General features: G+C 52.5%; 2 protein-coding genes across 7 annotated transcripts in view; one reads left to right on the plus strand and one right to left on the minus strand.

Moving 5' to 3' along the window:
• Positions 1-10409, plus strand: part of Gatad2a (GATA zinc finger domain containing 2A) — a 93562-nt gene extending 83153 nt beyond the window's left edge. For 5 of the 6 annotated variants that reach the window (XM_057752884.1, XM_057752887.1, XM_057752883.1 and 2 more), the window contains 10 exons: positions 954-1086; positions 1189-1320; positions 1489-1578; positions 2210-2341; positions 2429-2593; positions 4020-4299; positions 5952-6253; positions 6851-6925; positions 7208-7400; positions 9154-10409. In XM_057752884.1, the coding sequence (XP_057608867.1) occupies positions 954-1086; positions 1189-1320; positions 1489-1578; positions 2210-2341; positions 2429-2593; positions 4020-4299; positions 5952-6253; positions 6851-6925; positions 7208-7400; positions 9154-9284 (1633 nt within the window). In that variant the 3' untranslated portion in view covers positions 9285-10409. The remainder of the gene's footprint in view (positions 1-953; positions 1087-1188; positions 1321-1488; positions 1579-2209; positions 2342-2428; positions 2594-4019; positions 4300-5951; positions 6254-6850; positions 6926-7207; positions 7401-9153) is intronic. The other variant, XM_057752888.1, reaches the window with a different exon arrangement.
• Positions 10410-15187: 4778 nt separating this feature from the next.
• On the minus strand, positions 15188-16727 carry Tssk6 (testis specific serine kinase 6). The gene has a single exon (XM_057752598.1). It carries the CDS (start codon positions 16239-16241, stop codon positions 15420-15422), a length of 822 nt encoding a protein of 273 aa, XP_057608581.1. The 5' UTR covers positions 16242-16727; the 3' UTR covers positions 15188-15419.
• Between the last annotated feature and the right edge of the window lie 52 nt (positions 16728-16779).

The following is a 16779-nucleotide window of genomic DNA, read 5'->3' on the forward strand; positions in this document are numbered from 1 at the left end:
ATGTACAGGGTTGGGGGCAGAGGGCAGAGTGTAGTGAGTAGGACAGCATTGGGGTCCTCAGACAGAGCTGATCAGGCCTTGAGACCTGTAGTCACTGCAGCCACTTGCTGTTGACAGTAGTTTCTGTCCCGCCTGGTCCTGCAGTCGTTCAGTCCCAAAGAAACACAGAGGTCTACTACATTAATTATAAACTGGTTGGCCAATTAGCTCAGGCTTCTTATTAACTCATTCTTACATCTTACAACTTAACACATAATTCTTGTCTGTGTTAGCCAGGTGGCTTGGTACCTTTTATCAGCAAAGCATTGTCATCTTGCTTCCTCTGCTTCTGGGTGACGACTGCAGACTGAATCTTTCCTCTTCCCAGAATTCTCCTGTTCTCATTGCTCCACCTCCACTTCCTGCCTGGCTGCTGGCCAATCAGCATTTTATTAAACAAGTACAAGAAACAAATCTTTACAGGGTAAAACCATTGTCCCACAGCAACGTACTATGTGTTTCCTAGGTAGGCTGTCCTGCAGATGGCCCCAGGTTCCCTTGTGAGGTGAAATTCAAAGGCCAACAGCATGCCATTGAGCTGTTTGGGTTTCTGGGGGATATGTGGGACTGGGTTAAAGGGGGGGGGACTTCCTTTTGGGTGGTTCCCAATGTGAGCAGGTGGGAGCCCTTGGCTTTGGAGTGTTCATGTCTCATCCTGCCCAGCACTCAGATCTGTGGCTCAGTGTGTTTACCCGTGATCTAGCGCCACAGTTGATTAACACTTTCTGCAGTACCCATGATATATCAGGTACACACAGACAGGGTACCTGCTCTGGAATGGATGGCCCCAGTGACTGGTGAGAACATCCATGATACAGATAGCAAGTCAGCTGGGGACAGTAGGGCACCTGGAGGAGGCCAGCAGGGGCCGAGTGCACTCTGCTATGCTAACCCCTGTTACCTCTGTCTGACAGTGACATTAAGTCTGAGAAGAGACCTCCCTCACCTGATGTGATCGTGCTCTCTGACAGTGAGCAGCCATCAAGCCCAAGGGTGAATGGGTTGACCACAGCATCCTTGAAGGACACCAGCACTGAGGCGCTCCTGGTGAGCCTTTGCAGGGTCTGTGCCCACGCCTGGGAGCCTGGCCACCCTAGCTTTGCAGTCTCTACTAAGGCTTTCCCCAATTTTGTGCTCTTGCTCTCATAGAAAAGCAGCCCAGAAGAGCGAGAGCGGATGATCAAGCAGCTGAAGGAGGAGTTGAGGCTTGAGGAAGCAAAGCTGGTTCTGTTGAAGAAGCTACGACAGAGTCAAATACAAAAGGAAGCCATAGCGCAGAAGGTACATGTGCTGAATCTGGGCACCCCAGGATTAGAGAGGTTGACCCAGGTCAGAGGCCCAACCCACGGGGCGCCTGAGCAGCAGGGAGCAAGCAGAAGATGATTACTGGGCAGTGGTGTGTGAACTGCCCAACACCACCTCCTGCTGATGCGCCCTGCTATCTTCCAGCCTGCAGCTTCCTCAGGGACCTCCGTGACCACCCCTCCCCCGCTCGTCCGGGGTACTCAGAACATTCCTGCTGGCAAGACATCACTTCAGGTTAGTGTGTACTTGTCTGCCTGTTTCTGAATACCACCACTGCTTATGACTAGGTTCCTGAGCAGCCTTGGTCTGTGAAAGCAAAGTCTTCCTATTCCCAAGTTAGCAGGCAAGGACCGAAGTGTTAGGTGTACCCCAAATGACCCCACCAAACGAGGCACTCTGTTGATGTCACAGACTGTGGTCAGTGGTGATCAACCAGTAAGATCGAAAGAGTGATTGAAGCAGGACAGGCGCTCTTCATGTGGACTTTACTGAGGCCTCTCAGCTCAGGCCTCTGTCCACACACTTCAGTGGCTCTGTCACACCTTCCATGATTCCTTCCTCTGAGTTCTCGTGACTCCCAGTACAGCCATGTGTACGGTAAATAGGTTTTTTTTTTTTTTTTTTTTTTAAGCTAATCTTGGGTTTTTGTGTGTTGGTTTCTAATTTGTTAACCTTAAAACAGAAACCATCGTAGAGCTGTGGCTTCATTGGTAGAGCGCCTGCCTTGTGTTAAAAAGCCCTGAGTACCACACAAATTAGGCTGGTTGCTCAAACCTGTCATCCTAGTGCTGGGGAAGTAAACACAGAATAAATTTTAGGAGAAAAAGAAAATGTATATGATTCTGGGTCTCAATGTCATCGACAGACCTCTTCTGCTCGAATGCCCGGCAGCATCATCCCACCGCCACTGGTCCGGGGTGGGCAGCAGGTGTCTGCCAAGCTGGGACCACAGGCCAGTTCCCAAGTAGTCATGCCACCGCTTGTCAGGGGGGCCCAGGTGAGTCGGTGTGTGCCAGGGCGGGGCCAGGTGTCCACCCTTCCGTGGTTGATCTCAGTGGCATTCTTGTCCTCTGTCTCCCAACAGATTCACAATGTCAGACAGCACCCCTCCACAGGGCCACCACCCCTCCTCCTAGCCCCCCGCGCCTCAGTGCCCAGCATGCAGATTCAGGGACAGAGGATCATCCAGCAGGGACTTATCCGTGTTGCCAATGTCTCTAATACCAGTCTGCTTGTCAACATCCCTCAGGTAAGCCTGGAACTTAGGTGCAAGGTTGGTGGTAGGTCTCACAGTGTCATTTTGTCTTCTGGGAGGGGGCTGATGTCACACAGTTGATTCCTGGATCTGGTGGGGTCTTGGACACCCCTGAAGGTGGGACTGGAGTTCTTCTAGGTATGAAGATCTTACACAGATTGTCCGTGAGCAAAGTTAGGAAGCTTTTGAGACAGTGGGGACTGGTTGGGGATGCAGGCATACGCGAGACAGCAGGCTCTGAGGGGAAAGCGAGGGACCAGTAGAGGGACACCAGAGCCCTCTGGAGCCTGCCGTCCCTCCCCCAGCTCCTGCTGACTGTCCTCGGGCTGGGAGGACAGCATGTCACAGATCCTCCCACAGCCCAGTGGGCTATTCTTAGCTATGTGTCCTTCCACCTCTGTACAGAGTCTCTGAAGTGGGGAGGGACTGTCCCCACCCCTGGGTAGCAGGATGGAAAGAAAAGGGCTAGAGTAAGAGTTTTGTCTGAGAGATGAAATTACCCAGTCTGCAGACCTTTTGCTGACAGCGAATTCTTTTTTCTTTGTCACTGCCCGCCCTCCTTAGACAAGACAGGACTGGACTTTGGACAGCTCTGACAAAGGGCCCTTGCCTGTGTTAAAGTCCAGTTCCAGTGCACAGACAATGACTATCTCTGCCTCCCACTTGGAACGGGTGTGCCTCAGCTGAAACATAAGTCTGGGGAGTGGGCATCTCTTCACAGCAGCCCATGTTTCCACGTCTGCTATGTTCAGTATGCCACCAGGGTGGTGTGGTAGTGATGGAGCCAGGGCCCCTGTCAATCAGAGGCTGGTAACCTGTGCTGGATCCCCTTGCTGAGCATCTAATGTTTGTAGGCCTTGGTTGTCTGTTTGCCCAGGGAGAAAGAGTGCGTGGTGCTCTTTATATCTTGTGGAGATCATTGTTGGATCCCCCACAACACACTAGGAACCTGGGGTGCTCAGCATAGGTTTGGGGAGTGCAGCAGTGGGCTGGGTGGAGACTTAACAGGGACATGAAGTTGCATATAACAGGCCAAACAGGAGCTGTATTTCCCAGTGGCCTTGTGCATACTCAAAGCCAGTTGAGAAGCAGCACATCACTGTAGACCCATTGCAGCTTCCCAGCTTGGTCTTGCTTGACTCCTGGGCATGCGGGGAACTAGGTGTGTAGAACCTGGGTGTCCCTTGCTGCTGTGGACTTAGGTGGTGACAATCTACTCAGATTTATTACAGTTTGTTTTTGTTTTGAGACAGGGTCTCACTATATAGCCCAGGCTGGTTTCGAACTCCCCTTGCCTACTGAGAGCTGGTATTAAAGGCCACCATACCCTGCTCAGATTTACTCTTATAAGGATTCCAGTGCACGTCTGACATGGAGCCTGCTTTAGGTAGCCTGAGCCTCACCTAGTTGTCTTCCACAGCCCACTGCAGCCTCACTGAAGGGGACAACAGTTGCCTCTGCTCAGGTCAGCTCCACCCCAACCAGTGTGGCCTCTGTGGTTGCATCTGTTGAGTCTCCAGCTAGCCGGCAGGCTGCTGCCAAGCTAGCGCTACGCAAGCAGCTGGAGAAGACATTGCTCGAGATTCCACCTCCCAAGCCCCCTGCTCCAGAAATGAACTTCCTGCCCAGTGCTGCCAACAACGAGTTCATCTACCTGGTTGGTCTGGAGGAGGTGGTGCAGAATTTGCTGGAGACGCAAGGTGAGTGGGTGGCCTTACCTCCTGCTCCAGCCTCTGTAAGACACATTCTGTCTAGAGTTGAGCACTCAGGCAGCCATGAGCCTCACCTAGTTGTCTTCCACAGCCCACTGCAGCCTCACTGAAGGGGACAATAGTTGCCTCTGCTCAGGTCAGCTCCACCCCAACTTTACTGTGAAATCAATCTCTGTTGTAGTTAGGGGTGAGGTTGAGCATCTGCAGGAGGCTGACCCTTGGATGAGGCAGAATTTTTTCAAAGCTTCTAGTCTTCTTGGCCTAAAGGACAGAGAGACAGAGACACCTTTGCCTGGGCCAGGTTCTTTACCATATTTGGGGGCAGTGTGGATAGGGTATCTGCAGGACCCCATAGAAACAGCATTAGACAGGGAAGGAATGGGTGGATGGCCCAGTTGGCTCCCAGACACAGGCCGAGGATGTGTGCGTCTTGACGTTGAGCTGGTGAACAGGTTAATGGTGGTCCACCTCTCTTCCCACCCCCAAGTGGCTTTGTCAGCTGTCAGGAGAAAAAAAGATGAATGTGACTGGACCCAGCAGATCGGCCCCTTGACTGTGGTCATTAGTGCTAGCTCTTCTGACACAGGTGTAAGGGACTGTGTACACAGAGAAGGGCTTCCATTGTCTGCTTCACTGTGCAAGGAGGAAGGTGATGGGAACATGCAGGATTGTGCCCATTGCTTCCCTGGAGCTGGATTGTTGAGTGTGTGCGCCAGTCTCCTGGGACTCCCAGCTCCACACCCTTGAGTTGGGTCCCACCTACCACCAACCCAGAGCACTGGTGGGAAACAGGCTCAGAGGTTTGCTCAGTGCATACTCCTCAGTAACTTTTGTAGCATGCCTTGAGCACAGATTTGCACTGAAGTAGCCACCAGGCCCCTGTGGGTGAACAATACCCTCTGTGGCATAGTGTTAGTAACATACACCTCTTGGGCTTCCATGAGAGACCAAGTATGCATTGCTGGGAAGCCTGGGTGCTGGCACTCTGTCGTGAGGTGACATTGATGAAGAATTGCTAGGGAGAGATACCCATTCATGCAGGGCAGTAAGTGCATGCGAGTGCCAGGTTCTATCTCTAGCAGTCAGGACTGGCAGGAGTCTGCCTGTGGAGTGCTCAGAACCAGAGCACTGCCCATCCTCATTCAGTGTACAGGTAAGGTGGATCCAGAGCTGTGGACAGCTAGTACAGGTGCCATTTCTTAGCTCTGCCTCCAGAATCTTGTCTGGAAATTTCGTCAGCATTTGTTCCCCTGATCCACAGGGCAGCCAGGCTCCTCCTGGGGCTGAGGCCTGGTTCTACTGTCAGCAACAAGAAGAGGAAGTTGCTTGTCTCCTGGCCTCAGCCGTCCTCAGTGTTTGGGTAGCATGTCCCCAAAAAGAGGGAGTGAGTACCCAGTTGCTTACAAGGCAAGTAACCAAGGCAGGGTAACTTTTGACACATCTCTTAGAGCGCCTGCTATGGCAAGGCCAAGCCAGGCCAGTATCACAGGGCCTTTGGAGAGTCATTACCAGGGATGCTCAGCTGTAGCCTGTTTGAAGTTCATCCACTGTGGCCTCTATGTACCTATGAGAGATGTCCACCCAGGGCACTGCCCACAGTCATTGAGGTTACTTTGACAAAATCACCCCATCTATTACAGCGGGAAGGATCTCTGCCAGCACAGCTTCTGCTATGTTATCCCGGGAGCCCTACATGTGTGTTCAGTGCAAGACGGACTTCACATGCCGCTGGCGGGAGAAGGGTGGAGCTGTTATGTGTGAGACCTGCATGACGTCCAACCAAAAGAAGGCACTCAAGGTGGAGCACACCAGTCGGCTGAAGGCTGCCTTCGTGAAGGCGCTGCAGCAAGAGCAGGAGATGGAGCAACGGCTGCTGCAGCAGGGTGTGGGTACCGCCAGCACCAAGGCTGAGGCTGCAGCCCCACATCCCACGCTGAAGCAGGTGAGAACTGAAGCCTTTACCGTCCTGAGACTGCAGGATGTTCCAGAGGCATCCCCTTCCGCCCACCCGCTTGGTGCTTAACTGCAGGCTAAATTGCACTTAATGGTGGCATTTGGCAGTGAAAACACTAATTTGCAGTTTCTTTCAATTTTGTCGCTTTCACTCCCAGTGCACTGGCAAGTACTTCTGTCTAAAATGACTACTGAGAGCCTTGCTGGCCATTAGCAAGAGCACCCTGGCTAGCTGAAGGAGAAGAGTGGGGTGCAGACCTGGACCTACCTTTTTTTCTTTTCCTTTTTTTTTTTTTTTTTTTTATGTAGACCAGGCTGGCCTTGAACTCAGAAGAGACCTTCCTGCCTTTAAGTGGTGGGATTAAGGTGTGCGCCACCACCCTCAAATGTGCTGCTCCTTTTTGCGGTTTCTGTCTGATCACACATTGTATCTCACCAGAAACAGTTTTTCACCATCTCCTGCAGTATTGGGAGCCGGCAGGTGTTGGCACTGCCATTGTGGCCGGGCCTGTCCGGTAGGGCACCTGTCCAGTTTGGGTTAGTGTCGCAGACCCTGCTGACGCACCTTTCAATCCCATTTGTGTAGGTCATAAAGCCCCGACGTAAATTGGCGTTCCGCTCAGGAGAGGCCCGTGACTGGAGTAACGGGGCTGTGCTACAGGTCAGAACCCGGCCAGGGCCTCGCCCACCGCAGACACGGCCGCAGTCACCACTCTGCTGTGCTCGTGCTCACACGCGCTCTCGTGTGCTCTCCTCTTAGCCCCTCCCAGCCCCACTGTCTCCTCTGTCTCTTCTCCATCCCTAGTGTAACTCTCATGGCCGTTTGACTTTGGACTCTAGGGACCCAAGTGGGTGGGAAGAGGTCAACCAGACAAGGAGAGGCCACTCTAAGCAGCCTTGCCACCGCTGCCCATGGTAAGCCTGGCTCCCTTTGTGTCTGTAGGCTTCCAGCCAGCTGTCCCGGGGCTCAGCCACAACACCTCGTGGTGTTCTGCACACATTCAGCCAGTCACCCAAACTGCAAAATGCAGCCTCAGCTACGGCCCTGGTAAGCAGGACTGGCAGACATTCCGAGAGAGCTGTGGGCACCAGCAAGGGCACCACCTCCAACTGGAAAAAGACACCCCTGAGCACAGGTATGCCTCTGCCTCTGGAGACTTCTGTCCCTAACTGTCTTTCCTTCTTTGTTGGGTGTAATCTGGAGCACTCAGACTCACCTAGTTTCCCAGCAGCATCATGAGAAATAGTACAGAGGGCCTGCATCCCACACCCTCTGAGAGCACGTGTAGCAGACTTTGTTTTGGGCTACAACCAGCTCCCAAATCATGACAGGAAATTTTGTTGTTGTTGTTGTTTGTTGAAGCTTGGCCTTAGCTTAGCTTGTCCCCCTAGCTCTTAGAACTCAGGTAACCTATTTGTATTCATCCACACTTTGCCTCGGGGCTCTTTACCTTTCTTTCACTCTGTGTCCTACTTTCCTGCTTCCTGTGTCTGCCTGGCTGACCATTGGCTTCTCCCTGGTGTCTTCTTTCTCCTTTAAGCCTAACTCCTCCTCCTCTCACTCTCCTGCCTGCAAGTCCCGCCTCTACCTCCTCCCTTGCTATTGGCCATTCAGCTTTTTATTAGACCAGTCAGGTGCCTTAGGCAGACAAGGTAAAACAGCAACACATCTTCACATAGTTAAACAAATATTCTACAAGACCGTATAGAAGGGGTCTGGGAACACTTGGCGTATTTAAGACACAGAATCAACTTGTAGGCTTGTCTGAAATTACCTCTTGTGACCTGGACATGATAGCATACATCTATAGTCCATAAACAAGAAAGTAGACACAGTGACATTCACCTGTTGTCCCTGCTACTGGGGAAACTGAGGCAAGAGGGACGACTTTAGCCCAAGAGTTTGAGACAAGCCTGGGCAGTTTAGGAATTGCTGTTAACTAAAAAGAAGAGTTGGGGATAGAGCTAAGAGATCAAGCATTTGTTTGAGGAATGTGAAGCCCTGAATTCCATCCCTGGGGGCACATGCCTGTAATATCAGCACTGGAAGGGAGAGTCGGGTGACTCTAATAGAAAACCAGCCTGGCCTATGTAGTGGGTCTCAAAATCCAAGCAGTGGGCTGGAGAGAAGGCTTAGCAGTTCAGAGCATGGGATATTCTTCTAGAAGACTCGTATTTAATTTCGTTGGGCAGCTCACAACTGCCCGTGACTACAGTTTCAGGGGATCAGACCTCCATTTCTGGCTTTTATGGCGTGTACATGCACGCGTGCGCGCGCGCACACACACACACATCTGTGTGCACATACACATGATTAAAAGTAAGTCTTTTTGTTTGTAGCCTGGAACTCAAGATCCGCCTGCCTCTGCCTCCCAAGTGCTGGGATTAAAGTTGTGCACCACCACCACCCAGCCTAAAAATAAGTCATTAAAAACAATAACAACAACAACAACAACAAATCTGAACAGCAAGTTGGCATCCCATGGTACCAAGGACTAGGAAGAGTGAGGCAGGAGGATCACTTAACGCTTGTAGTTTGAGCCAGCCTAGCCAGCACAAAGAGCCTTCACCTCACTTATGTATACTGTCCTGATAGGGGAGGATGCTCTCCAGTCACACAGTCCATGAAGCTCCATTCCATTGCATTGACTCAAATCCCTTGTTTGAGGTTTACTCATCTCTGCACTGAGCCTTGACCACTGTTCTTGCTTTGGTCACCTTAGTGATGTCTGGATTGAGATGATTGGTGACAGGATGTAAGTTGTGTGCATCATGACCCTGCTCATGGATCCTTTGGGTGTGTTCTGAGGTGGGAGTCTAGGTTGCATCCAGGGCCTGGTCAGCCTTACCTGACTGGTCACTGCTGCCTGACGCTGTGCTCTTTTACAGGTGGGACCCTTGCCTTTGTCAGCCCAAGCTTGGCAATGCACAAGACCTCTTCGGCTGTAGACCGTCAGCGAGAATACCTCCTGGACATGATCCCTCCACGCTCCATTCCCCAGTCAGCCACATGGAAATAATGGGAGCCCGGCCCAGCTGAGGACAGGCCCTTTGCTCTCCACGGCTCCTGGTCTAGGACACACAGACTGCCCTCCTAACAAGTTGTCTGAGACAGCTCAGGCCTTGGCTATTTAGCCTTGTGGTGGCCAGAAGAGTGTGCCACCATGGTGCCCAGGATCAGAACCAAGAACTTTCCCTGTGGGCCTTCCCTTCCTTTTTGCCTTTAGTTTGCCCGACACCAGCAGAAACTCAGACCTTGGGGCCTGCTCTGCCTGGCCAGCATGGGTGGGAGCTCACCCTGGACACTGTGACACGCCCAGGCCAGGCTGGCGCCAGGGGCTCCCGAAGTTGAACTGGGGTTTGTTTTCTTTCAGCTTTTCCCATCTTCACTCCCCAGTCTCTGCCTCCTCATGGCCATCTATAGGTTGAAGTTTGGGTTTTTGTGTTTTCTTTTTTAATCACTTCACGATGATGGAATGAAAAGTAAACTGTGTAGACCCAGGGTCCCTGTTGCGCACAGTGTAGTCCCTAGCCCCAGAGGATGCTCTGAGTGGCAGCACGCAGGGATGGCGGGTGCCACTGTGGCTCCAGTTGTGTCTGTTGCCCCTGGCTTCCACACTTAGAACAAATCACAGCCCAGACTTTGCCAGAGACTCTAAGGTTCCAGAGGGATGCTGGGCCCACCGCTGGAACCAGAGCTGGCTGCTGGGTTATTTTTGTGCTTTATTTTATTAAAATTTCTTTCCTTTCTCTCTTCGTTTTGATGGGCACAATCTCTAGGTGCCCAAGAGGCACCCAGGTAGGCGCAGACAGACCTGTCTACCCTGGGGTCAGCCGGGTGGGTTCACCTCTGGCTCCTCAGTCCACAGGGATGTCTTCGAAAGGCCAGGTCTACTTTAGTTTTATTTTCTTTCCTCTCCTGCCCCCCACTCTTTAAAAATTGGTTCCATGGTGAAAGGGCAGAAGCAGCTCACAACAGAGCGGCCTGCAGCAATCTGCAGGGATCGGTCGCTGTTGGATCCCGAGCAGCCCTGGCTTCCTTCAACACAATAGTTAGGGACTTTAATTTAAACCCTTGTTCTGCAGACCACCACCTTCTGCAGACACGCCCCTGCCTCCTCCTAATAAAGGCTCATTTAACCCCATGCTCACTTGTGTGCAAATCCTCCGTCGCTAAGAATTGTTTGGATATAAGGGAGTTCCAGGTTTGGGGAAATCTTTTTGTTGTGTGAAACCCAAGTTACTCAAGTACTTTTAGATTTGAGTGTGTCATTTGGGATTTGGGAGAGTGAACAGAGATTGACCCTTTGTGGCGGGGCGGGTGTTTACACTATATATCTATCTATCTATATATATCTATATATCCATCTCTATATATATGCAAGCATTTGTTACTTGGTATTTATGTGCCTGGCAAGTCAGTTCCTGTTACCTATTCTTACTGAGTGACTGGCCTTAGCTCAGTGACATGGGCCAAGGTCTGACTCCTTAGAACAGCCACACTAGGTGGCCTCTCTTATAGATGCCTTCCCAGCCATTAGTCCTTAGTTCCATGTAGTCATTGATCAGATACCTGGCACCAGACATAGACTTCCACTTGAACTGATGGGCTCTCTTGGCACCTCCCTTCCAGTCTTCCATGTCGTGTGACATTCGCCTGTCACCTTATTGGGGACACACTACAGCAGAGGCCAAAGGGTTGCTGGTGCATCGTTTTCCCAGGGTGACACCGGTGACACTCTGTGAAAGGCCAAGTGTTGAGGTGCCTTCATTTATTGGAAAATGCCCATTCCTTTTCTACTGCACTGGTCTGAGCAGCAAGGCCTCATATTGACATTACAGCCAAGGACGGTGGGGGGGGGCACCAGGTATTGAGTAGGGTGCTGTGCCAGCTATGAAGCTCCCCCCCCCAAAGCTGGCTCCACCCCTATCCTAATGAGCTGGGTCCTGGACTCCTTGCAGATCTGCCATCCTCTGCCTCCTGAGGTGGGATTAATAGCTTACACCTCATGCCTGAGTTTAAAAACTTAAGAAAACAAAGTTAAATGTATTTGTCATGGTACTCTCACGCCTATACTTGGGAGTAGAAGATGGGGGTGATGCTCCCTACTTACTCCATTGATTGCCAGAGACAATCACACTTATCGATGGCTCTGGTCAGTGGGGCAATGTACCTCAGTTTCTTCCACTCATTGTCTGGGACAGGTTTGAAGGGGCCAAGTGCAAGACATGTGTCCATTGAACCACCCCCAGGCTCTTGTCTAGCTTGTGGAAACATCAGGAACCAAGTGTCACCTGGGTTGGGGGGGACAGTGGTCATTTATGGTATAAGAGGCCATGCGCAAGTGGGCAGGTAACTTAAGGCTACTGGCTGAAAGTTCCTATGAGCATCCCCGGGACCTGAAACCCCACACACACAATAGGGAGGCCAAAACAAAGCTTGTCTCAGGCAGAGGGAAGAAGGGGACAAGTACTAGCTGTCACATGCCAATTGTCACCTGAACTTCCACCTCCCCCCATACATACACACACAGCCAAAGCTTGCCCCCGCGGGAGGGAGGAAGGGGACAGTGCTGGCTGTAATGTGCCACATTTAACTGGAAGCAGAGAATCAGAGTATCAGCCTAAGTGGTGTTTGGGGAAGGTTGTTCCTCACCTTTTCAAACGGTGACAGTCTGAAGACTTTGAACTATTGCCAAAAGCGGTTCCTAATATTCAGTGTATAAGTTACACTAGTGCAGAGTCTGGGGGCCAGGGCAGCTGACATTTGTATTTATTGTGACTGAATCTTTGGTAATACATGTTTTTAAAGTTTGCCACCAAACGAATAGATGTTCCAATAAATGAGCTGGAATTGGTAGCCTCCTTGTGTTGGGGAATTCTGAGACCCTGAAGAACAATGAAGAAGTGGACCAAATGTCATTGTATTGTTCCTTTATTTCCTGGGGTCCTAGTGTTTTGTCCCAGCTTCTGGTGGCCTTTCTTAAAGGGGGGAATGAAAGGTAGGGTACACATGCCATTTAAACATGGCATTCCTCTACCCTGATGAGCTCTCTGTCATCCTCTTTGACCTCAGCAGGCGGGGGATTCGGTGAGAATCCCAATTAAGCTCTTCCCACCTGAGGCCACAGGTCTAGTTTTTTCCCCAGAGCTTTGTGGGGTTTTGCTGTTGGAATGTTCCCAGCATGGACAGAGCTGTAAGCTTGTCCCACTGCCAGTCCCCACATCAGCTTGAGATGCCCAATTTCACATTTTGACTTTGTTTTGAGGCAGAATCTGCTGTAAGCCCAGGCTGCCTGTGAACTGATTCTCCTGCTTCCACCTCTCATGTGTAGGGATGATTGGCATCCAGCACCATTGGAAATATTTTAAACAAAAAAATTGGGCTGGAGAGATGGCTCAGTGGTTAAGAGCACTGTCTGCTCTTGTAGACAATCCCAGTTTAGTCCCTAGCGCCCACATAGGAGCTCACAACCATCTGTAACTCTAGTCTCAGGGATCTGATGCCTTCTGGCCTCCACAGGCTCTGTACACACACAGTGCACAGACATACATGCCAACAAAATACTCATATACGCTAAAATGAAAGAAAAAAAAACAGGCCTGGTGGTGCACACCTTTAATCTCAGTACTTGGTAGGCAGAGGCAGACAGATCTCTGAGGTAAGCCTGGTCTACATAATGTGACCATCTTGGGGAGAGAAAAGAAAAAAGGGAACCTGGGCTTTTGGGTGCATACCTGTAATTCCACTGCCCAAGAGGCAGAGGCAGAGGCAGGAGCATTGCTCCAAGTTCTATTTGGGTTACATAATGAGTGGCCCAGGTAGGCAATGCCCACGTGGCTAAACCGTGTCTCAAAAAACAAAACAAGCCGGGCGGTGGTGGCGCACGCCTTTAATCCCAGCACTCGGGAGGCAGAGGCAGGCGGATCTCTGGGAGTTCGAGGCCAGCCTGGTCTACAAGAGCTAGTTCCGGGACGGGCACCAAAGCTACAGAGAAACCCTGTCTCGAAAAACCAAACCAAAAAAAAAAAAAACAAAAAACAAAAAACAAGCCGGACGGTGGTGGCGCACGCCTTTAATCCCAGCACTCGGGAGGCAGAGGCAGGCGGATCTCTGCGAGTTCAGTGCCAGCCTGGTCTACAAGAGCTAGTTCCAGGACAGGCACCAAAGCTATGGAGAAACCCTGTCTCGAAAAACAAATCTGAGGGTGTGGTTTAGTGGTACAACCCATGCATAGAATCCCTTAGTGGGGCTGGGGGCTTGCTCTGAGAGTGATCACCTGCCTAGTCTCAGTAGGTTCTGAGTTCCATCTGCAGCAAAAGGGGGGCTTCACTTGTGTGAAGATAAGAATCCATTCTGAATGTGCTGGAATCTGGAAGTGCTATGGACTCCATCTATGAAATCTGAACCACGCCCTTCCCCAACCCTGGGATGGTTCGCTGCCCAATGTTTCAGGTACTGAGGACAAATGTAACCACAGAACCTCCCTTTTCACCAGAGGGTATGGGTTGTTTCTGCCTAGGCTCTGGCATATTCCAGACAGAACTGGAGTTAGGCCCCTCCCCTCTTGTAGCCTCAGTTGCCCCATCTGTGCCCAGCATGAGAAGTGAGCTCACACTTGACCTTCAGGGCACCAGAAACCTGTGGAGAGGGGAGCAGGTGCTCGGCACAGCAAGGCCTACAACAGATAGCCCTTCAGACTACAGGAGGAGGAGAGGATTGAAAATGTTTTCCAGACATTGTCACCAAACCCCTGTAAAATCACAGGCAAGGCTCCCAGCTGCCTCCTCACCCTTCAGGGTCCCCTTTGAAGTACTGTTAGCTCCCCTCCATTTTCTCATTCCCTTCCTATTTCAGCCCCAGGAACTCCTGCGGTATTACTTTGTCCTTTGTGGGTTGGTTGTGTGTGTGTGTGTGTTTGAAATAGGGTTTCTCTGTAGCCCTGGCTGTCCTGAAACTCACTTTGTAGACTAGGTGAGCCTCAAACTCACAGAGATCCACCTGCCTCTGCGTCCCCACCAGTGCTGGGATTAAAAGGCATGTACCACACTCCCGGCATCCTGTGCCATTTTTAGTGGTTTGGGCAACAGCCTCAAAACAGCTTCAGAGTCCCTCCCTGAATACCCTGCCCTGCCTGGCATTCCTCACAACTTACAATTATTTCCACATCTTGTCTTATTTTACTTGGCATTGTACTTGAATCCTTGTTGAAGGCAAAGATGGTTCAAGCCTCTTGGAGTCCCAGGTAAGGTTCAAGACATGCAGAACTTGGCTCCACACCTGTCATCCCGAACTTGAGAAGCGTAGGCAGGAGAGTCCAAGTTCCATGCCAGCCTAGCTGCATAGTGAGATGTCTGGAGTAAGCAAGCCATGGTCTAGCGTGACACGCACACAAACCACCATCACCACCAACAGCAAAGAAAACAGCACCAGTAGCTGGGTCTGTTCTCTGCCCGCAAACTCTTCCACCACCCTCGGCTGTAAGAGACCTGACTACAAATAATAGCTGTGTCTGCCTCAGTTTCCACATCTGTAAATGCTCATTTTCTTCCTTCCCCCATGCCAATCCCAATTCAAGCATCATTACATCCCAGGGAACGACTATAGAACCTCTAGAAGTTTTTCCAGTTTGGAGAACAGATTCGAAGCCCACAACTCCCTTTTGAGGTTTGGCGCTGGAGTCGCCACATACATTGCTTTCTCTAAAGTGCTGAGATCTCCCCTCCCCTCTGCTCCGTAACAAGGTCCACCGCTAAAGCCACTTGCGAGGAAAAGCGAATTTATTGCAGGTTCCAACCTGGCACTTGGAGTGCACCGTTGGCCCGCAGCTTCTCCGCTCCACTGCCACCCACCGCGCAGCAGGAGCTCATTCCGCGCAGGCGCAATGCTTCTCTCTCTTCTCTTCGCGCCCCTCTCGGGGCCTCCTCGCCAGAAATCGAGGGTGCGCATGAGCCCTCCAGCAATCGGGTTGTGCAGGAGGAACCAGAATCCAACAGCCGGCCTCTGTGGGCCGCCGCCGTGGTGGGAGGGGAAGGGACAGGGCGCGCGCGCAGTGGCGCGCGGCGACTTCGCGGGTTTCCCGAAGCTCGCCGGTCGCGCGTGCGCCGCCCTGGCTCAGGGCCTGGTGCGGCGGGAACAGCGAGAACCCCGGCTCCTAGCCGGAGTCCCCGGCCCGCAGCCAGCCATTGCGCGCCACCTGACCCGCCGAGGGCCGGGCGGATGGGCTGAACTGTAGCAGCTCGGCGATCAAGGATTTGCATCGTTCCGACAGTTCGAGGCCGTCGGGGTAGAGCACGCCGCGCTTCTGGCGCCGGGGCAGGCCAGCAATGTCCGAGTCATCGAAGGGCATGCACCCGGTGACCATGACGTAGAGCACAACGCCCAGGCTCCATACGTCGTATTTCTTGGGGTCGTAGGGGATGCCCAGGAGCACCTCAGGTGACGCGTAGGCGGCCGAGCCGCAGTAGGTGGTGCTCAGGTCTGGATAGCCGTGCGCCTGGCGGCCGAAACCGAAATCTGTGAGCTTGACGCGGCGCTCGTCAGGGCTCAGCAGCACGTTTTCGCACTTGAGGTCGCGGTGCACCAGGTGGTGGTCGTGCAGGTAGCGCACGGCACCCGCGATCTGAGAGAAGAGTTCGCGCGCCTGTGACCCCGGGATGCGCCCGTTTCGCTGCACTGCCTGCAGCAAGTCGGTGGCTGCTGCTTCCATCACGATGTACAGCTTCCCGTTGCACACCTCGATGAACTCGAAGACGTGCACGATGTGCGGGTGCCGTACTCCCCGCAAGATGGACAGCTCTCGAGGCAGGAACTTGTTGACGAAGTCCGGAGGCGCTCGCCGACGGTCCACCACCTTGATGGCCACCGTCCCTTTATATTTCTTGGAGGTGGCTACCTTCACCTTGGAGTAGCTGCCCTCACCTATCGTGCGGCCCAGCTTATAGCCAAGTTCGCTCAGGAGCTTGTCGCCCGACATGGTGGCGCCCGGGGCGCGCGGGGAGCAGGAGGCGGCTGCTGTCGGGGGGCGGCCGGACTCCGATCTCGGGCCTAACCCATGGTGCTTGGCACCTGCACCCCCGTGCCCCCATGTGCCCACTCCCAAGGTCCTAGAGCCGCGATGACTTTTATTGCCCGTGTAACAATTTCTGCCTTGTGAAGTGACTGCGGGCGTCACTCAGCCTTGGGGTGGGGACGTCCCCGCCCCGCGCTCCCTAAACCCTCTCAGGCTTTGTGACTCAATCGCTCTGAATGACCGGTTCCTCATGGGAGGGCCCTGGCGAGGGGAAGATCACTACTGTGGAACTAGTGTGGATGGTGGTACCCAGTCCGTTGCCTTGGCTCCTGGAGGTGGGGGGTAGAAAGGGGCAACCTGTGCAAAGCTCGAGGCTGGCCACCATCGCTCAGGAAGAAAAGCAGGTGAACACCAAGGCTTTTATTACAAGGTACGGGATGCCCAGCAGAGCTCCAGTGCCAACCACTGAATCAGGTCCCGTTCTGGGGTCAGAGCAAGGAAG

Source organism: Chionomys nivalis, chromosome 20 (genome assembly GCF_950005125.1).
Source record: "Chionomys nivalis chromosome 20, mChiNiv1.1, whole genome shotgun sequence".
Lineage (NCBI taxonomy): Eukaryota > Metazoa > Chordata > Mammalia > Rodentia > Cricetidae > Chionomys > Chionomys nivalis.

Bases quoted from the DNA above. Each gene is read 5' to 3' on its own strand.
- Tssk6 (XM_057752598.1), bottom strand. From the start codon at position 16,241: ATGTCGGGCGACAAGCTCCTGAGCGAACTTGGCTATAAGCTGGGCCGC.